Below are 22,900 nucleotides of genomic sequence, written 5' to 3'. Positions count from 1 at the left end.
TTAATATTTTTAATAAAAGGGATATCACTATTTTCCTAACTATTCATAACTATTTTCAAAATTTTAGTTTGGGGGGTAGGGAGCATGGGGAGGAAGTTATCCCTTCACCTTATAGTGATAGAATTGTATAAGTGAACATCAGAGCACGCATGGGAGAGGATAATCATTTTCAGGTTATTAAGGTTTAAATTACTTCAGAAACGGATTATACACAGCCATCATGCTCTGAAAGAGTTAATTTATTACTTAAAATAATCCAGCTACTTCCAGAGAGGATTAGTTACCTCACTGACTTCAAGTGGATAAGTGTATAATAGGAAACATTAAGGACCACATGAAAACAAGGAAAAACCAAGCTGGGAAAGGCACTCATTGCTAATCTCTGCCTCTGACCAAGACTGAGGAGCGATTGTCTGCTCAGAGCAGGGGATACAGCTGCAGTCCAGGCTGGCACTCCCTTCTCACACAAAGCAGTCTTAGAGAAGGAGGCAGCTCAGACACCCAATATCATACAAAAGCAATAATGATGTCTGTCTCTCCACAGTGCTATTCTCCAGCAATTCTCCAAACAGTTTATGCACAATAAACCAAATGAGAATAGTCATGGACCCTGAGTATACAAATGATCATTAAAATGTTATTTTATCCAGTCATAGACATAGTACTGGCTCACTGGCTTAGAAATCTAAATAGAATGATGTAGTGAGCCTAAAATGCTACATAGGCTATTTGACATCTCTTTCTGTTCCTTTTTGGATTTTTTTTGGTTTTGTTTGTTTCTGCTTTTTGACTGGGTGTGTGGTGGGGAGAGGTGCAGGTGGGAGAAAGACTACAAGAAGTCTGAAAAGTCCATGGCAATGCATATTATGAAAAAAGTATACATGATTTATTTATTTTTTTTTTTTGACAGGCAGAGTGGACAGTGAGAGAGAGAGACAGAGAGAAAGGTCTTCCTTTGCCGTTGGTTCACCCTCCAATGGCTGCCGCGGCCGGCGCGCTGCAGCCTGCGCACCACGCTGATCCGAAGGCAGGAGCCAGGTGCTCCTCCTGGTTTCCCATGGGGTGCAGGGCCTAAGGACTTGGACCATCCTCCACTGCACTCCCTGGCCACAGCAAAGAGCTGGCCTGGAAGAGGGGCAACCGGGACAGAATCTGGCGCCCCGACCGGGACTAGAACCCGGGGTGCCAGCGCCGCAAGGCGGAGGATTAGCCTAGTGAGCCGCGGCACTGGCCAAAAGTATACATGATTTCAATTGTTTTGCAACAACATAAACTTATCCTTTAATTCCCTTGCCTTACAAGCTTTTTGAAGTATGTTTTGTATGTGCATATTAATGTTCAAAGTACCTGCAAAGGTTAAATGCTATCTATATAGCAATTGATGTCAATAATGATTAGAAGTAGCTTCTAAGTACTCCTCCTTGGTAAATTTGGAGGGGTTTTCCTACCATTTTATAAGATGCTTAGAATTTCCCTAACAATTGTTTTGAAAGATTTCTGACAAGGCTGATGTTCATTGTTTTGCCTTCTGCTTATCTCTATGTATCAATGGTGAAATCTACTGATAGGAAACATCTTCCCAGATTTAAGCACCTACTATGTGATAGACACCTGAGATGTGTCAATAACCCAGATAAAATACTTTGCCTCTGTCAAGTTCACATATTCATTTATATTCTATCTATCACAATAATAGTATTTATTGGACACTTCATTTGTACTAGATTCCACCCTGGGCAATTTGTGTTTTATTATTTCTCCTACAAAGCTTGTCTGTGTCCTCAATATTATTAGTCTTATTTTGTAAATTGGAAGACTAAATATTAGAGAGGTAAAAGAATTTGCCTGAGTGATACAGCTGGAGTCCCAAACTGAGGGGTTTCCACAAGTTACTCTACACATGAACAAGGCACACACTATGTACTTAAATCCCTATTAAATTCATGGGAGATAAAAATAGACTTAAGATACAAACTGTAAGTTTCTCAACTGAAGCAAACTTTACCCAACAGTAAGCAATTACATTCATACACGTAGTATCTAAGATGAGTGGTATTGCCAAATTTCAAAGGTAGAGAAATGACAGGAAATATAATCACAGAAAGTTTACTTAGAAGGTAAGACTGTGTCCTGGTTGAAGTATGTACATAACTTTCACAAATTAAGGGCATTTCTAAGCTGCTCACCTTCCAGATAATTCATGAAGCATTTTGTTCAGGTATATCTGATCTTGTCATTAGTATGTTTTCTATTGCTCTCTTTTTGTTAAATTTCATTCTTTTGGTATCTAATCATCACTGTTTTCCTTCCTGAGAGCTCAGTGTTTCTTACATATGTTTCGAGATTACTACATTTGACCTTGTCAACCATACCTTTCCTTAAACAAATTTAGCCCTTGGCTCCCAAAATACCACGGACCAAATTTTCTCATTCTTGTCTACTAGATTCTCACCTTTATATTACCCTAAATTTCACTGTTCATCAAGTTTGCCCCAACATTATTCCGCTTTTTGTTCTACACATTCTCCATGATAAACGCAGTCAGACCCATAACCATAACTACAATACAAGTAATATATTTTAATGTTATCTTTCCTTAGCTCTAGCTCCAAATAGACAATAAAACATACCACAAACACTCATATCCAAATGCAAAATAGAAATTGTCTATGTTTTTCCCTCTTCTATCAACCCCTACATAGCAACATGCACTAAAAATGAAGCTGAAACAAATAGTTGTGTTCTTTTCTCATTTATGCCATATCTCAGAGAATCACCACCCTTCCAGTTACCCAATTAAGAAAATTGTAAGTCATCCAAATATTCTCTCTTTTCCACCATCATCTCGTATAGGACACAGAACAAATCTTGTCTATTCCCCATAATATGGATGGACTCTGTCTCTCAATTCTTTGTGTCCTTGTCTATCCAAATCAGAAGGCTTTCTTTCCTGAATATAATTTCTCCTCCTAGTGTCCTAATGAGTCTATTGCCTCTTTCAAGCATGCAATGTAAGCTGCTTCCAGGGTCTCTGGAGCACAAACCCTATCATACCACTTCCTGCTGCTTCATGAAATCCACCAATGGCTCTCCATCCCTGCTGACAATCAGCCCAACAATTTCTCCACACTATTCATGTCTTTTATGGCTTGGAGTTTGCTAACTTCTCCAGTTTCAATTCCCAGAAAATTGTATTACAAGAAAGTATATAACAAGTTGTATCCCTTTTTAAAGGAAGATTTTATTTATTTATTTGAGAGGTAGAGGTACAGACAGTGAGAGGGAGAGACAGAGAGAAAGGTCCTCCATCTGCTGGTTCACTCCCCAATGGCTTCAACGGCCAGAGCTAGGTTGATCTGAAGCCCAGAGCCAGGAGCCAGGAGCTTCCTCCAGGTCTCTCACACAGGTACAGGGGCCCAAGTGCCTGGGCCATCTTCTATACTTTCCTAGGCCATTGCAGAGAGCTGGATTGGAAGAGGAGCAGCCAGGACTATAACCGCAGGCAGAGGATTAACCTATTGAGCCACAACACCAGCCCCAGAAAGTTGTGTTCTTTCATTTCTTCTTCTCATTGCGTGTCTGCAGTGCTCTTCATCTGTGGTCTAGTTAATTCTTATTCAACGTTTAATATCAGGTTATATTTTTATCTTGAGGCTTTTGCTGACTACCAAGTGCATCTCTACTCTAGGTAAATTTGTATTTTTAACAGTTACTCTACCCTACATATTCATCATTTGTACTATTTACCAAAATTTTTGTATTTAGCTGCATTTGTGTACGTAAGTCCAATTGGATTGTAAAAGTCTGTTACTAAGGGACATAGTAATAAATATTTCCATTTATTAGTGAAATATTATATGTCAAAAAATATTAGAGTCTCTTCCACAGAGCTCAGATGAACTTAGAAAAAACCCTAGGGATAATGCATTTACCTTGAGTACCAGAGAACACAAGGGAAACAAAGAATCAAAGACAAAAGGAAGCACCTGATTATCAGGTAGATGAAGGAATAAAGCAAGACCAAGAGGCCAAAAAGACTGAGCAGGTCAAGAAATGAGTTCAAGAAACAGCTCATTACAGAGACCAGTAACTATACAAGGGTATGAGAGTCCAGTTTTTAGTAGGTAGTAAGCAGATAAGTCAGAACCATGGCTAGCGGATGAGAAGCTCCTGGTAGATCCTGACACTCCACTTGAAAACTTCTAACCTAGGAAAGGTAAACAGGGATTTCCTCTGCATGTTTCAGTGTTTTCTTCTTTCTGTGAGGACCAAGTTTCCACAACATTCCTACAGATCACCCTATAAGCCTGAATCAGCAGAGAACAATTTTTCTCCACATTTATTTAGTTCTTCATCCCAGCTTTCAAGTCAGATGAAGAAAGTATATAACACACACTCTCAAGTTGTCTAAGCTTAGTAAACGACAATCAAAATAGGAATATTTATTCACTCAACAAACATTAATAGAATCATCTACTATGTTCTCAGTACTGTTCTAAACACCTAGGATAAACAAAGAAGCTGGATTTGTTGTGTAGCAAGTAAAGCCCCCGCTTACAATGCTGGCTTCCCACATGGGCACTGGTTTAAGTCCCAGTTGCTCCACTTCCCATCCAGCTCCTGCTAATGTGCCTGGGAAAGCAGCAGATGGTCCAAGTGGTGGGGCCCCTGTCATCCACATGGGAAAACTGAAAGAAGCTCCTGGCTCCTGGCTTTGGACGGACCCACCCCCAGCCACTGAGGACATCTAGGGAGTGAACCAGTGAATGGAAGATCCTTCTCTGTGTATCTCCCTCTCTCTATGTAAAACTCTGCCCTTCAAATCAATGAATCAATCAATCCATAATAAATCTTTCAAAAAAGAAAAAGAAAAAAAAATTTAAAACTAGGTTAATATTCTTGTTTCCATGGAGCATATACTCTAGTGTGAGACGTCCTGCAATAAGCAATAGACATAAAACATATGTGAATTATTTAGTGCTATGAAAAAGAAAAAAATAAGCGGTGGAAATTAAGGTGCAGCAGGTTAAGCTGCTGTCTCACATCCTATATAAATGTGAAAGTTTGAGTACTGGCTCCTCTGTTTCTGATCTAGCCTCCTGCTAATCCATCCTGGGAGCCAGCAGGTGATGGTTAAAGTGCTTGGGTCACTGCCACCCATGTGGGAGTCTGGGCTTTGGCCTTGTTTTTGCAGGCATTTGGGGGGATAAATAAACAGAAAATCAATCTCTCCCCCTATTTCTCTATCTATCTATCTATCTATCTATCTCTATCTCTCCCTCTCTCCTTCTTTCTCCCCTCTCCCTCACTCAGTCTTTTAATTAAATGAAAATAAATAAATAAACCTTAAAAATAAAAGAGAAGAGCATCATAAGATACCTGAGGAGGCTTGGGAGAGCAAGGAAGAGAAAAAATTTTCAATAGGATGATTGGAATAGTTTTCATTTAGAAAATAATACTCGGGCAAAGTCTTAAAAGTGAGAGGTATATGTACATGTACATAAAAGCTAGTGGTAGAAAGCATAAGGAATCATATTATTCAAGGTAAAACTGGAAAATGGTCTTCATGTTTATGGCAGACATAAGTGGTGAAGGTTGAGATAGAGAAAAGCCATCACAGATTTTCTTCTTGATGGTACTTGCAGAGAGAAACCTTATATAATCATGAATTCTAGTACCTTAGAAACCTCTTGGATAACCCGTAATGCCAAGCAGCATTTTGGCTTTCATGTTCTATTCTTTGGGCCTAGCTTCTGTTTTTACATGTTTCTATGGTGGTCTTTGTAGTAAAGGCATTTTAAGGATAAAATGTTTTGAACTGGCAGGTTGGTGGGGCTATTGTGAGTCTAAAGTCTGGGGCTAAATCTGTGCTGATACTATGGCCCCCTTTCCTTGTATGAAAATTTGACTAAAAGGAATGCCTCAACTAAATGGTTCTGAGATTTCTGCAAAGTGTTACTGGAGAAAAATTATAATTATTTTACAAAGACTTCTTGAAAGCATATAATTTTCAGAGAAAGACATAGAAGCATAAAGCTCAGAAGAAAGAGAATTTTCCCATGATAAGTGGATTATCATATCTTGTTACGGGGTCTTGCAGCACCCATTCCCTCTAGAATTAACTACCTATCCTCTGAACTTGTGCTAGAGGTAGTAAAATTAGGAAATCAGACCAACATGGATTTGAATCAGTTTTATCACTTTTAGTTTCATCGCTTTTTAGCCATGAGATTGTTTTAAGATTTATTTATTTATTTGAAAGAAAGAGTTACAAAGAGGCAGAGAAAGAGAGAATGAGAGAAAGAGAGAGAGAGAATCTTCCATCATCTGGTTCACTTCCCAAATGGAGGCAATGGCCAGAGTTGGACTGATCCAAAGCCAGGAGCCAGGAACTTCTTCTGGGTCTCCCATGTGGGTGCAGGGGCCCAAGGACTTGGGCCATCTTCCACTGCCTTCCCAGGCCATAGCAGAGAGCTGGATTGGAAATGAGCAGCCGGAACTTGAACCAACACCCATATGGGATTCCAGCACTGCACTGCAGGCAGCAGATTTACCCACTACGCCACAGTGCCAGACCCTCGCCCTGAGATTTTACACCAGTTATTTAGCATCTTGAGGCCATCCACTGGGGCTTGGGGCTGTGGGTCCCTCGGACATAGGTAGAATGTGCTTCACAAGCAAGCTGCCAGCTGTGGCTGGAAAGCCTGTCTCCAGACTGACTGGCATCTCCCCCACCAACAGCTTCTTGTGCTGCAGGTATGACCTTGCGGTTTTAAATCACACCTTCAGAGTGGATGCAGTCTTTCACCCAGAGCTAAAAGGGGAAGGGGCTAAGCCCCCAGGGGAAAGCCAGACTGGCTCCAGAAGATCCAGGCTATCTTGTATGACCTTGGCAATTTTAAATCACACCTTCAATTAGTTGCAGTCTTCCACCCAGAGCTAGCAGAGGAGGGGGCTGAACCTCTAAGGAGACTGGCCATCTCCAAGTGACCCCTGCTATCACCATGAGCCCCAAGCCAATCGACATATAGTATGTGAAACCCCCACAGAATGACCCAATGAAAAAAAACAGCAATGCCTTAAAAACCCGGGACATTTCCTCAAAGACAGTGGCCCACTCAGGCACTCTGCCTAGTCTCCTCTCAGACCAGACGCTTTTTCTGTCACTTGCCAATTAAATTTAAGTTTCTTTGCTGTCAAATAAAAGTTTCTGCCTCTTCGCAAATTGGTTCCTGGCTTTTTATTTCTACACTAAGCTGAGGAAAAGAACCCATGAAATTCGCTCCTGCAACCACTCTCCTTTCCATGACCGGTAACATCCCTCTCTATTCTGTTAAATAAAGAAAATAATTAGGCTGGCGCCACGGCTTACTAGGCTAATCCTCCGCCTGTGGAGCCGGCACACGGGGTTCTAGTCCCTGTCGGGGCGCCGGATTCTGTCCCGGTTGCCCCTCTTCCAGGCCAGCTCTCTGCTGTGGCCAGGGAGTGCAGTGGAGGATGGCCCAAGTGCTTGGGCCCTGCACCCACATGGGAGACCAGGAGAAGCACCTGGCTCCTGGCTTCAGATCAGCGCGGTGTGCTGGCTGCGGCAGCCATTGGAGGGTGAACCAATGGAAAAAGGAAGACCTTTCTCTCTGTCTCCCTCTCTCACTGTCCACTCTGCCTGTCAAAAAAAAAAAAAAAGAGAAAATATTTAGGGGCCAGTGCTGCGGTGCATGGATTAACGCCCTAGCCTGAAGTGCTGGCATCCCATATGGGCGCTAGTTCAAGAACCAGCTGCTCCACTGCTCCACTTCTTATCCAGCTCTTTGCTATGGCCTGGGAAAGCAGCAGAAGATGGCCCAAATTCTTGGGCCCCTGCACACTCATGGGAGACCTGGAAGAAGCTCTTGGCTCCTGGCTTCAGATTGGCACAGCTCCAGCCATTGAGGCCAATTGGGGAGTGAACCATCAGATGGAAGACCTCTCTCTCTCTCTCTCCCTCCTTCCCTCCCTCCCTCCCTCATCTCTCTCTGTGTGTAACTCTTTCACATAAATAAATCTTTAAAAAAAATGAAAATATTTAGCCTTCTATTCTGTGAAAGAATGAATGAAGGGAGGGAGGGAGGGAGGGAGGGAGGGAGGGAAGGAAGGCAGGCAGGCAGGCAGACTGAGGCAGGCATGTGGTGTAATGGTAAGGTCACCACTTAGTATGTTTGCATCTCATTTTGGTGTGACTGGCTCAGGCCTCAGCTCCTCCACTTCTGATCAAGCTTCTTGCTCTGGAATGCAGCAGGTATTGGTTCAGGCACTTGAGTCCTTGCCACCATTTGGGAGACAGTGATTGAGTTCTGGCCTCCTGGCTTTGGCCTGGCCCAGCCTTGGCTGTTGTGGACATTTGAGGAGTGAACCAGCAGATGTAAGATTTCTCTTCATCTGTCCCAATCCTCTCTATCTCTCTGCCTCATAATTAAATAAACTGTTAAAAGGGGCAATAAGTCTATCAGTAAGATTCTTTTATTTAATTAATATTTATTAAACACTTTGTTTTTGCTGGTCACCCAACTAGATACAAATAATTGAGTGAAAAACAAATAGATATGACACTATTCTGCCCTTCTATATCTTAAAGTTTAGCATGAAATTTGAAGAGCAAATAAGGTCTTATACACTGAGATGCTAAAAAGAAAGAAGCATCAGAAGCTACAGAGTCACATGAAAAAGACGTAACCGGTTGCAGAAGGATTGCCATGGTGCTGTTTACTCTCAGCCTTGCAAAGGGGATAGGAAGGAAAGAAAGGAGATGAGAGGACGTCCCAGGCAAAGCCCAGAAGAAAGCGATCTCATGGCCCAGTACAACACTGGCACAAAGAAAGAGCTCATTTAGTAGCCACCATTTTTCTAGGAGTTGGATGTCATCATCATCTTCTCCAGATGGTGTCATCATGCACTACATTCCATATTAAAGAGAAAGTTTCACTTATGCTTTGTTTCAGTCAGAAAGAGTTTTCTTTCAAAATAAGAGGTTAACTGAAGTAACCCCAGGATGATGTCAGAAATCCTTGCATCTGTGATTAACATAATGAACCCAGCCTGCAATTCAGGGAAGCATGGTCATGCTGAGTCAAACAACAGAAAACTTAAGAAGCCACTCAGTTTCTAATATCTGCCTGGCGGTTATCACCTCATAGCATAATATTCATGACTTTCAGAACTCAAATAACCTTTTGGCTGAGATACCTATATTGTAGATTTTTTTTTTGAGACCAGAGAATTAGCTTTCAGGGCCAATTTTTTCTCTCTGTAAAATGGTAAACTTACTACTTGTTGAATTCTTTATTTAGTGAAGGATTAAGCTTGTCATTATAAAATAAACTGAAAGAATGTCATTTTAAAAATCAAAAGAAAAAAGAAAGGAGGAGGGGGGTGGGAATGTGGGCAGGAGGGAGGGTAGAGAGAGAAGTGCCATTATGCTCTTAAATCTGCGTATATGAAATACATCAAATTGTTCACCTTATATAAATAAAAAAGTTCTTTAAAGAAGTTACAAAAATGTATGTACTCAATAGTAAAAGACCAGCAACACAATTCAAACATGAATAAAGATTGTAGATAGACATTTCTCCAAAGAAGATATACAAGTAGCAAGAAATGTAAGAAAGGATGCTTGGGAACTGTTCATTTAGCCATTAGGGAAATGTAAATCAAAACTACAGTGAGGTACCACTTCATTCCTAGTAGGATGGCTGCAACAAAAAAGATAATAAGAAGTATTGGTGAGGATGTGGAGAAACAGGAACCCTCATACACCACTAATGGGATAGTAAATGTCACACTATGGAAGTGAGTTTGACAGTTCTTTAAAAATATATTTGGAGTTATCATATGCTTCAGCATTTCTACTCCCAAGAATATAGCTAAAAGAATATATATATACACACACACACAAAACCTGAATACAAGTGCTCAAAACAGCATTACTCACAATAACAAAGAAGTAGAAGAAAATCAAATGGCCTACTCACTGATGAACAGATAAATAAAACGTGAAATATCTAAACAATGGAATATTACACACAAAAAGAATGAAGAACTGATATGTGCTACAATACGGGTGAAATTTGAAGACACTAGGCTAAAGTGAACTAATGCAGTCACATGAAATGTCCAGAATAAGCAAATATGCAGTCACCAAATACACTGGTGGTTGACTAGAAACGGGGATGTTGGCAAGCAATAGTTTCTACGTATGGGCTTTCTTTGGGAGATGGGGAATGAAAATGTTCTAAAATTAGATTGTGATGATAGTTGCACAACTCTGTGGATACACTAAAAAAATTGAATTATACATTTCAAATCAGAGAATTATATGGTATAAGAATTATACCTCAATAAACAAAAAAAAGTTATGTATGTATATGTAAAAATTCAGCTACTGAAACCTTATCTAAGTTTCATGTCATGATTATATATGTATTTGAAAGGTTATCTATTCCTGTTATGAATTCCTTTTCATAAAATGAAAAATATATAAAATTCATGTTTGCTTTCAGGAAACTAAAAAAAAATGGTAAACCTAAAATTATCATCAATCACTTTGCTGGGTTTCAAAAATTTGAGAAAGAATAGGCTTGGCTACAAATAAAGAGATCCATAGCATTTAAGATAAGAATCCTGCATATTGGTTCATTGATACTTCCTTAATTCTTAAATTATTTAGATTTATCCCAAAATAATGGTTCATTCACATACTAAATGTTGAAATATTAATTTTATTGTAACTAATTGTGTTCAAATAATAACAGGATTAAGCAGTATGTTCCATACCCTTCAAGACTTATGATTTCATTACCAAAACTCAAATGCAGACAAACATTTTTAATAATGAGGAAACACTTTAACTGGTATCAATGAAATTCTCTTACCCTTTGAGAACTAAGAGGCACTAATGAGAGAGATCTGCTGCTTCACTTCCCAGATGGCTGTAACCACCAAGACTGGGCCAGATAGAAGCCAGGAGCTTCATCTGGGTCTCCCCAATGGGTGGCAGGAGCCCAAACACTTGCGCCATCTTCTGCTGCTTTTCCCAGGACATTTGCAGGGAGATGGATGGAAGTGGAGCAGCCAAGACTTGAACCGGCTCCCATATGGTAAGCCGGCACTGCAGGCTGCTGCAGCTTTACTCACTACACCATAACACCAGCCCTGACTCAGGTTCTAATTCTGAATTGTTCCTGCATTTTGCCCAAGTTTCTAACACTTTATTCTTCAGTTTTACCCATAGTATCCCAGTCCTACTTGATAACACTTAGGTGCCAAATATGACACTCACCCGGCTGCCTGTACACTCCCTGAACTTCACCCCAATCTTTCTTCACCCAGTGTCTTGATTGTATTCCCCTCGCTCCATAAAATGTGCCACAACTGCAGCTCAAGAGGCAAAGCAGAAGATCTCAAGTCCTTTCTCTCCACTACGTCTCACTTCTCCCACCCGAAGATCACTGTTACTTAGAGGGGTCAACGCTGAGAGCTCTGAAGAGGACACACTTTTCCTATTGGGAGAAGGCCATTTCCAAGTGTGTATGTTGTTCTTGCTTCTACTATTTCCTACCATACAATTGGTATGAAAGAAGGATCAGGGCCTGCCTCTGAGTGAGCTCTGATGTTTCTCTTCCTTTTTGCACAACAGATCCAAACCTTAGCTTTAAAAGGAAAGAAGTGCCTCCTAGAGCTCCTGTCTAAACCATTTTTGCTCCACTGTAGCCTTGCTAGAGTGATGCTTTGCATTCTAACTCAGCCTACAAATGGGCCAGTGCTTGCCACTCCCCAGATCTACCCGTGAAGATAGTTCCTGAGTGATCTGCTCCAGGGAAAAACTGATTAGGAAGCCTTGATTTTTTGAAATGACATTTCATAAAATACCATATGTCTGTAGCTAAGCTACAGACAAATGTACGGACAAATCTTGCTACCTTCCTATGACTGCTGCCTTTTTCCTTCTTATTGATTCAGTTTTTACCACCAAATATTTATTTCATGTTAGACTAAGTAGATGGGATTGTGTTAATCTTCATTTTCCTAAATAAAAAACAATTCTTTGGCAGCTCAATCCACTCAAGGCAAAAAGTAGCTGAAACCAATACCCCACAAGCTTTCATTAAGAAAATGGTCCCACCCTACATACCCACACCAGAGTGATATCTTTAAGGTTAAAATAACAAGAGCTTATTCTTGTATACTTTTACACATTTCTGAGGGCAGAAAGAAATAATAAACCCCTTGTGGACTTGATTGTTGTCTTCTCTGTCTCTTTCCAAGAACATAGCAAAAGAATGTGTATTCTTTCAATTATTTTTTGAATAGGAATGAATAAAGAACCCTAGCAAGACAGATTTAAGTATTCTTGAAAACAAAATAATTAGGTAGTGGTAGGCATTTCCAAGAATTATGCATATAAAATCAAACCCAAACTGTGTGGGTAATGATGAAAGTTATTTCTGTCTAATAACTGGTTTGTGGTGGTCTTAGCATTATTATTAGCAAACCACAGTATAACCAGCTGTCTGGTTCACAAATCAGCAGGCCCAGGGTTAAGCGACATTACAAATGGGTCTCCCAGGGTAAATTTACATATATTCAAGAAGCACAATTGTGTGAAAACAGTTTCTATAGACACACATTCTTTTGGTTCAGACTACTATTAATCGAAGCTCATTAATTCTAATCATTAGAGGGTTTAAGGCAAATACATCATGCTTTCATGCTGTGAACGTGGATGGGACCCCTCAAGCCTGCAAATAACCTGATTGAGAAGCCTCATGATCAACAGGCAGAGAAAAGGATAAAAAGTTTCTCTGGGGAGAGTGGACAAAGGAAAGCTTCATTAACCTGTCTTAATGTTTCATTGTCAACAACCGTGTTCATTACTGTGGATAGGAAATGAAAGAATTTGCTAGAATCAGGACTTTGAGCACTAAAACCAAGGTGGTTGGTCAGTGTAAACCGTAAATACAACTATTTAAACCATAAATACAAATCCTGACCTCAAGGATTTGTGTAGCTTAGAAGAGAAATCAAACATGAATAGAAAACAACTGTTATAGATTTTATTTTTTTTTTAAGATTTATTTATTTAGTTGAAAGGCAGAGTATCAGAGAGGCAGAGGCAGAGAGAGAGAGAGAGAGGTCTTCCATCCACTGTTCACTCCCAAATGGCCACAATGACCAGAGGTGGCCAGGAGCCAGGAGCTTCTTCCAGGCCTCCCACATGGGTGTAGGGGCCCAAGGACTTGGGCCATCTTCCACTGCTTTCCAAGGCCATAGCAAAGAGTTGGATCAGAAGAGGAGCAGCCGGGACTCAAACCAGCACCTATGTGGGATGCCAGCATGGCAGGGAATGGCCTTACCCACTACACTACAGTGCCAGTCCCTAGATGATTCTATTTAAATGAGGGAGAGGTCCTCAATTTTAAAATGAAATCTTGTAATGTTTAAATGTTGCCTCTCCGCCGGCATCCCATATGGGCGCCAGGTTCTAGTCCCAGTTGCTCCTCTTCCAGTCCAGCTCTCTGCTGTAGCCTGGGAAGGCAGTGGAGGATGGCCCAGGTGCTTGGGCCCCTGTACCTGCATGGGAGACCAGGAAGAGGCACCTGGTGCAGCACCAGCCGTAGCGGCCATTTGGGGAGTGAACCAACGGAAGGAAGACCTTTCTCTCTGTCTCTCTCTCTCTCTCTCTCTCTCTCTCACTGTCTAACTCTGCCTGTCAAATAAAAAAATGTTGCCTCTCAAAGTTGTGCTAGCTAATAAAAATGCACATTCAGTCCCAAGGCAATAGTTGGAGTTCTACGAAGAGAAAAAGAAGACAAAATAGATAAAAGGGAAAGTGGGAGGGGCCAACAAGATGACATGAACTAGAGGTGCTACCCTGAGTATAACAGCAGGCAAAAGCTACTTATAATGGATTGGTGAAGGAATTTTAAGAACAAGGACCTCTGCTATCTAATTCAAAATCTGATTTTCTTGCAGCTTGAAATAAATAATAGAGAAACAAGCTGTAATCAGGAAGATACCCTAGTGGCGAGGGATTGATTTTAGTAGCTCTTCATTAACGCAAAAACACAGGTTTGGGAGTCAGAAAGATGCATTTACATACTCCTGTGGCCTCCTAGAAACTTTCTTTCTTTCATCTACAAGCCACAAATAATAATATCAAACTGTTGGGTTGCTATGAAGATCGAGATAGTATACAATGTATGCTTAGCACAGTTTGTGGGACATTCTAAGCATTTAACATTTTTTTTTTATACTGGCTATTACCATGGGAGCTAACATAAGGACAATAGGTGTCAGGTTTATAGGATTTAATTAATTGAATATGGCTTTTAAAGGAAGAGAGACTAAGGGTCACTCTCCGATTTCTGGAATGGACAATTGATTAGAGGGGTGATGACCTTTGTTATAAAGAACAAAAGAGGAAAAGGACTGGTTTGGGGACAATTCACCTGATGCCCTGAGCATCACATTCCTCTCCTCCTGAACATATGAAGCACAACAATACTTACCATTCTGGTTTTCATAAGATTAGAAACAACTGATATAATACATCCTAATTGTAATAGTGCTCAAATGCGTCATTAAGGCAAAGTTGAAGAAATCCCATTTAAATTTATATCAGCAAAGAAATGCAGGGTTTGCACATGCACATCAACATTAGGGATGTGATAGCTGCCATTAGGTCTCACTTTCTGCTCTGCCCTGGCGTGGCTTGGGTTCATTTTCAGGCTGTGGAATGTCCTGAGAAGCTAGAGAAGCATGTCATCCACATTGTCCCCAACCTCTTCCTGAGAGACCCCCCCACACACAGGGATCCAGAGTGACTGCACCACTCACATCATTTGTGTTATCATTGCCACTCTGAAACACCTGACCAGCCTGTGGTGTAGTAGCCCCACACTTTGATGTCCACAGGTAAGCACTGATTCCTGAATCCATCACTGGACAGGAGTATGGAACTGTGCTAATTAACAAGTGTTAGGTCAGAGACCTTCAACTGGACCAGTAAACTGTGTCTGGAGATAGTTCTAAGCACTGTTACACATCTGGGACAAATAAAAGAAGACCACGCCTCCATGCCTGGGCACCACCTCCAGAAAATCTTGTTTAATTATTTGAGACAGAACCCAGACATTAGTAGTTCTTTTAAGCGCCAAGATGGTCACAATGGGTCCTCAAGGTTGACAGTTCTAGACTAGGGGACCTCAGGCACCAATCAGCCAGAATTAGAAACACACTTAAACCATGTGGATCCTAAATGGAAGAGAGGTTTCTCCCCAAACAAATTGGAGGTACAGTTACCACAAACAGCAGGGATGGATCCTGGCTGGCAGACACACAGGCCTTTTATTCTATGGGCTGTGCAGCTCATCCTCGAATTTTCCAACACCCTCAAAGGGAAAGTTGTGACATTTCCATGTGGACAGCTCTAAATACGGGAGCATTAGCATAAGTTCAGAAATATATGAATAGTCCTTTAATATCTGAATCACCTTTCTTCTACATTTGAGAAAAATGAAAAGGATATCAGAAGTGCTGAAGAAAGTCTGAGGCTATAGTGAGGAGATGGGTCATGGAATGAGGGAAAATGGGGAGGAAGGGCAAGCCAGCAAAGTTCCACTAGCTTCTTTGTATGTCTCATGGGGGTCAGAGAAAGCATACTTTAGATTTAGAGATATTTAGCTGCCATTGTTCCTGTAGGAGAAAAAATTTACTAGCAAGATGATATAATGATTAAGGGGTTTGGCTTAGGGACACACAGCTAGTGCTAGAATTCTGTGTCCCCTAAGGCTGAGACAATGCAGGGAAGAATTCCCAGACAAGCTTTTAATCTTTGCCATGCATTATGCTTCTGGAATGTCCATGTATTGTTCCACATGTCACTAAGCTGCCCTCGGGAGTACAATGAAGCTCAGCTTCCGCACATATGTTTTGGTGCCATTAATGCCACACATTCTGCATAATTATAAGGCGCATTCATCTTTTCTCTCTGGCCCAAAATACTGTGGTTGAACACCAGGCAACTCCATGGCAGCTTACAATTTTCATGGTTCGGGAACAAAAATTCTAGGTGATCCTTTGGAATGCAAGGCAAAACACTCTCATATTACCCCTCAGCAGACTTGGTTCTTAAATGACAAGTCATGCGTTGTAGGCTTCCACCCTGTCTCAATGTTTGAGTTTTCATGTTTGAAACAAAGTAACTATTTCCATCAAGTGGTCCTTCAGGCTAGAATGTGAACTGAATATTGTAGAGACCAGATTCCTACTCTACTAAGATTTCCAGCCATGTTGGTGACATGTCTTAAGTCAATGACTTTCTTTACAAAAGCTTTCTCATCTTTAAAATACATTTGGAAGTGAGGGCCTTCAAAACAGTTAAAGAATAATGTCATAGGTGCTAACTAGGATGACTCATACCTGGTATTAATAATGAGAGCTCATGAACGCTTTGAAATACAGATTGTTTCCTGAACATAAAGAAGGAGTGACCTAAAGATTCTTTTTCTTGGAAATGGGAAAATCTGTATTTATATTTATATACCTTGGGCAGGGGCAGAAACCCCTTTAGCAGTATGGTAAAAAAGATGGGCTCCATATTTTTTTTACAAAAAAAAGAAGTAATAGTACACAGGATTATAAAGATAGGAAATATATTGGAATACATTAGCCCAGTTTCACAGGCCTGAAAGTTCCGTGGATCTAGCTCAATAATCTAATTATATGTATCTTCTCTGTAAAGGTCTTACCCAAGGATAAGCGCAAAGCATTTCAACAAAAGATGCTGGAAAGTGACTTGATAGGTACCAGTGCTATTGTGTAGTAGGTTAAGCCTCTGCCTGCAGCACCAGCATTCCATATGGGTGCCAGATTGAATCCTGGCTGCTCCATTTCTGATCCAGCTCCCTGTTAACAGCCTGGGAAACCAGTGGAAGATGGCTCAAGTGCTTGCGTCCCTGCATCCATATGGTTGACCCAGAAAAACTCTCGGCTCCTGGATTGGATCAGCCCAGCTCTGGCCATTGTAGTCATTTGGGGAGTGAACCAGTGAATGGAAGACTTCTCTCTGTGTCTCTCCCTCCCTCTCTGTCTGTAAAAAGAAAGAAAGTGAGTTGATAGTGAAAACAAATTAAGCCACACAAAGGGCTTGTCAGGTAACAGGAATATAGGCAAAAGAGTGGTGGTGGATGTGTGAGTGGTAGAAACTGTGGGAAAACGAAAAAGTTCAGGTCCTGTCTCAAGGAGGTACCCTCTATTAAGGTCCAGCAAATTTCTGTCCCATGAGAATATTGTCCTTGTCTTGTCAAATCGTCCCCTTTTTTCAAGGGAAGTTAGGCATCTGGATTTTTATAAAACCTATTCATTTATTGATGGTGATTAAAGAAAAAAGTAACATTATTTGGGACAAAGGAAACATTATCTTTTACCAGATTTTTCTGGAGGGCTGAAAGTTTGTAATTTCCAGAAGTAAGAGAAGTTGCAAGAAATCAAGTACTCATATTTGTCATATATGTTTAGCTATTGATATCTTCATTGCATTTATGTTTAAAACAAAAGATTTAACTTAAACTCCCTTACTAGTGTAGCAGCATGCTGTAATAAAACAATCAGTGGCTTCTAGAATATGTTAATTCTTCCAAGAAACATTTATTGAAAACCTACCTATGTACCAGGCAATACACACGTGGCTAAGAATATAAGGATTAAGATATTGTCTTTGTTCCCAGAGATGACAAACCAGTATGGAAAGATTTGTACCAAAATATGTTAGTACACTGTATTAACACTTATCACAGAGATATGTCAAAAGTACAAGGGGAGTAGAAGAGAGGAAATCATAAATTTTCCCAAGAGATTAGCAGGGATCCGCAGAGGAGAGATCATTTTGAGTAGAGCTTTGTTTCAAAAGGGTTGGATGTTAGTGATATAGTAAGATATGCTAGAGAGGAATAGAGTATCATTATAAATTCTAACAGGAAAGCAATACATTTGGATTTATATGATATTCTGGCTGCAGTATGGAAAATGGCCTACAGGCGGAGACAGAGTAGAGAGTGACGAACTACAAGACCAAGATTTCAGTAGTTCAAACAGTGAATTGAGGCAAAAGCTGAGGTCATGAAAGAGGACTACTGGGTGAGAAAGGTAATCAGGGGGGTCAGTGCTGTGGCACAGCAGGTTAAAGCCCTGGCCTGCAGTGCCAGTATCCCATATGGGCGCTGGTTTGAGTCCTGGCTGCTCTACTTTTGATCTAGCCCTCTGCTATGGCCTGGGAAAGCAATAGAAGATGGTCCAAAGTCTTGGGCCCCTGCACCCACGTGGGAGACCAGGAAGAAGCTCCTGGCTCCTAGCTTAGGATCAGCTCAGCTCTGGTCATTGAGGTCATTTGGGGAGTGAACCAGCAGATGGAAGACCCCTCCCTCCCCGGCTCTACCTCTCTCTGTAATTCTGTCTTTCAAATAAATAGAATAAATCTCTTTTATTTAAAAAAAAGATAATTAGGGGATATAAACAAAGGAACCTGATAGTGATTGTATCCAAGTGAGAAGGGTGAAAAGGCAGGGTGGGGGGATGCAGGGGGCGGATTGAGAATGACTCACAAGACTTTCTCTGAGAGGTCCTTTAGTACAAAGGTAACAGTGTATTCTCTGGAGCCAGGTTACTTCAGTCCAAATCCTGTCACTTCCACTTGCTGTGTGACTCTAGGCAACTTATTGATTCTCTGAGTTTCAGTTTTGCACGTGAGGGAGCCTCATAAAGTTCATGGAAAATGGATATTATCTTTTTATCTAAAAAATTTGAGTTGAGCCATTTTTAATTATTTATTTAGTTACTTAGTTTATTTGAAAGGGAGTGAGACAAAGAGATAGACACAGCTCCTAGTCACTGGTTGATTCTCCAAATGCCTGCAATGACAGAAGCTGACAGTCTAAAGGTGAGAAACAGGAACTCCATCAAGACCTCTCATATGGGGGGCAGGCACCCAACCACTTGAGACATCACCTGCTGCCTCCCAGGGCCCACACTAACATGAAGCTTGAATCAAGAGTAGAGTTAGGTGCTGAACCCAGGTACTCCAATCTGGTTGTAGGTATCCCAACAAGCATCTAACTGTTGCACTTGAAGCGCTTTAGAACATTTTAGATTTGTATAGCTAACATTGTGTGCAGATCTCAGGTTAAGGAGAAAGTAAACTTTCATTAGCATGGTAAGGGTGGTTAGAGTCACATGCAGATTAAATCTCCTATGGTTGTTTTTGGGGAAAGCTAGAGTTTGAATCTTTGATGTTTAATGAGTAGAGTAGGAGGCAAAAACCTGCAGAAGCTTAGAAGAAAGCAGATATGTATTGGAGAAAAATGAAAGAGCAGCGGCTCAAAACAAAGAAAAGGATATATTTTTAGAGTACATTCTAAAATGCATATGGCAGTCAAGTACCTTGATAACCAAGAAGCATTTATATTTAATAATTAGAAAATCTTTAACAAAATAATTTACAATGGTGTCAATATTTGACATGTAAAATACTCAAAGTTGTCCTCCTTAATCTTAAATGCATTTTTCAAGAGAGGAGAATGAAAACAGCTACTACATTGAATGATAAAAATTTCCTGTATTTGAAAGTAAAAAAAAAAAAAAAACACTGAATATGACAATTGCACAAAATTCAACTACGTAGAGTAATTGAAAAGTATATTTTAAGAAAATATTTGTTCCTGTTGTATGTGATATGGTGCAAGACCCCAAAATTTCTCCTTCTTACTTCTAGTTTTCCTAAAAAATTGGAGCTTAAAATAATTGCCAATGTCATAGTCACACAAATAGGAGATAGCACTGTCTGGATTTCCTCCCTTACTCTGTATCTTATTTTAGTTATTTTTCTTGTTACTTTACCTTTGAGTCTATAAACTGCAGGGATGAAACCTGAATGCAAAAATAATCTGAAAGGAAGAATATTCATACTTTTACAAAGGAAGGTGTTCTATTTCTAATAACATTGGTTTTACAAAAAGTCTGGTTATTTTGGCAATGTAGAGTATAAAGCGAAAATGTTAAGAGTGTTGGCTTTGGAATAAAAAGGAAAATCTACCACTCCTCAGGTATGAAGTCCAGGGAAAACTACTTACTCTTCTAGGCCTCCATTTTCCACAAGTAAATGGAGAAGAGACTTCAATGTCTGCAGATTTTGTTAAGAGCCAGAAGAACATACAGAGAAGGGCGTAACGTACTACTTACAAGAAATGGTGGCTTATGTTATTTCACTCTTTAACCTCTTCACACTCCATAGTTGATGAATATGAAAAAGTTTGAGGTAATTATTTTTAAAAGAATAGTCACTTGTAGAATGAATGGTCTTTTTCATACATGATTAAAAACATTTAAGTCCTTCCTAGCCATGTAGTCTTGTCCTTCTCCCGGATAGTCTTCCAAGAGAACCAACAGCCAGATCCATAACTTCCCATGGCACAAGGGCTGAGTAAGCTTTGGGCTTCTCATCAAACCAATGTGTTTCTTCATAACCAATGAAATTTATGACTCATAAAATAAATATTTTCAAAATCTATACTCAAGTAAAACCATACAGTTAATACATATCACTAACAATATATCAGAAGTAACATTATCACATACTAAATTTCTTATTAATCTGATATTATCAAGTAAAATACCAAATTATTATTACAAACATAATTATTTTTCATTTTACATAAATTTAAAACAAAATAAATTTATAACATATGCTGAATCTATCTGCTGAAAAAAATCATTTTAAGTTCATCACCTAAGTTGTCAAATTACATACTGGTGTTTCATTTTTAATTTACAATCAAATAAAGAAAAGTGAAAAATGCCCCTAACCTGTTATTTACATTTCATTTTTCTGAAAGATCACTATGACTTGCTATTGGCAAAATGATCCTTAAAAAGGTAATAGAAGACTATCCAGGAGAGTGGAATCCCATAAAGTATGATAGTATTATAAATCCTAAAGTAAGATTACCAGTACAGATGTTCTTAATCATACTGAAAACACAAATACACAAACCAGTTTGTTCCAGCTACAGAATAATTAAAAGAGTGCTTATAATTTAGCACAATGGTAAAGCCAGGGAAGTAGTGAAACTCAAAAGAAATATAAACCTACAGTGTCTATGCCAAGGAAAGTGTTCCAAATTCTCAAGGATGAGAAATCAATTCCTTTCTGCTGTACAGGTAGAAAATTATTACCTGAATTAGTCAAAAACCTACAATAAATATGTCTTTAAACAAAGCATATACACACCTATGAACACACATGTGCACAGACATGCATACTTGTTAACTAACTCTTACCAAAAGAAACACCTATCTAAATCCATCCAGAATATCAGTTAGAAACAGCTTTTGGAAAACTAAAATTGGACTTCTCACCAATTTAAATTTCTTTTTTTGAGAAACATTTACAGTAGATAATATGATACAGAAGCAAACTGGCATACATGGTAAGACATCAGCTCTAAAGACTTGGAGGATTCTCCTTGCAAATAATTTTCTTGGCAAAGAGCCTTCTTTATGTACAGAAAGATTTGTTCCTTACTTATAGCAACCCTCAAGGCCACAACAGGGTCATTGTGTACTGCTAATTAGGCTGAAAAGCAATTGTGTTCAAGCCAGGAGATATTCTGTAACTGGACTCAGTGAAAGTAGGAAATTATATTAACAAGATCAAGTTTAAAAGACATTCTCCCACAATTACTAGTTATTTATTCTAAAACAGTGTGGATTTTAACACTGCAAAACTATAGTGAAACTCAAAAGTTGATTTGATGCTTAATAGCTATCAAAAGACCACAAGAAATGTCAAAAGACCCTTAGGAAAGCTCCTATACACAGATATCCAATATGCTTAGTTTCCAAAAGTTAGTATTCATGCCATTAGCTAATTTGTCCATCCCAGGTCACATCTATTCTGCATTAAACTGGAAAAATCAAATGCAGTACATTACCTTGCGTCACCTGTTGAACTGCCAACATTATCCCAGATACGGTATCTGGGAGCAGGTTTTCCTTCAGATTGTAGCGTGGTGCCCATTCCAAAATAGGTAGTCGCCTTCTGCACCACTGTTTAATGTCTTCACACTGAGGGCTATGCACCTTGCTCCAGAGCACGTTTTTCCTTTTCCTCTTTGCCCCTGTCATTTTTCAGACTCCCTCTTTCAAAAGTAAACTTCTTAAGACAAGAGAAAAAATCGTTGCAGAACACCTCTTTCCGATGCCAGGCTCCAACTCTTCTGTGGTTTACAATGACAAAGCTACCCAGAAAATAAACAAATAGAAGAGAGATGGGGAGAGAGAGATTAACAGAGCACTTAAATATATGCAGCTGGATTATATGTCTTATTATGATGCAACTATTTATTCTAGACAAAAAACCATAGATTAAAACCTTGAATTCTTATCTGAATGAGAAGTGGTTCCTGTGAATGTAAAATTGTTTCTGATCTTGGGGAAGTAATGGGTTCAGTGCTAAGTTGGTCTACAGCTCTCTCGCCAATAATTCTCCTTATATTCACTGTAGTCTTAGGCTTTTGGCTGCCATCCCAATGGTTAATGAGGTAGTGCTGGGCGTGTGTTGGAAGTAGGCTGGGCTATGCTAATGAAACCAGGAAACATCCAGCTAGTCCAGTCTCTGCCTACATGCTATGCAAAACCATAAAACTGCTGAGAGGTCTGCTGTGCAAATACGCTCAGAGAATCCATGCTTACTTCTTTGAGAGATACATATTTCCAACCCAGCAGATGACTGCCCGTTCTACAGAATTCAGAAACACGACAGGGAACTGCTGAAGGCTCTCCTTGTCTTTATTCCCTGCCAGAAGAGGTTTCATTC

The 22,900-nt window shown here is 39.9% G+C and overlaps 1 protein-coding gene across 1 annotated transcript in view; it reads right to left on the bottom strand.

Annotated features, from left to right (window-relative positions):
• Window positions 1-22,550, bottom strand: part of SLC26A7 (solute carrier family 26 member 7) — a 141,322-nt gene extending 118,772 nt beyond the window's left edge. Inside the window, 2 exon segments of the mRNA NM_001195763.2 lie at window positions 22,017-22,322; window positions 22,457-22,550. Of these exon segments, the coding sequence (NP_001182692.2) occupies window positions 22,017-22,209 (193 nt within the window). The 5' untranslated portion in view covers window positions 22,210-22,322; window positions 22,457-22,550.
• Between the last annotated feature and the right edge of the window lie 350 nt (window positions 22,551-22,900).

Source organism: Oryctolagus cuniculus, chromosome 6 (genome assembly GCF_051225735.1).
Source record: "Oryctolagus cuniculus isolate XC-2025 breed Fujian yellow rabbit chromosome 6, ASM5122573v1, whole genome shotgun sequence".
Lineage (NCBI taxonomy): Eukaryota > Metazoa > Chordata > Mammalia > Lagomorpha > Leporidae > Oryctolagus > Oryctolagus cuniculus.
The sequence above is the reverse complement of the archived record's forward strand: the minus strand, read 5'-3'. Positions and strand labels throughout refer to the sequence as shown.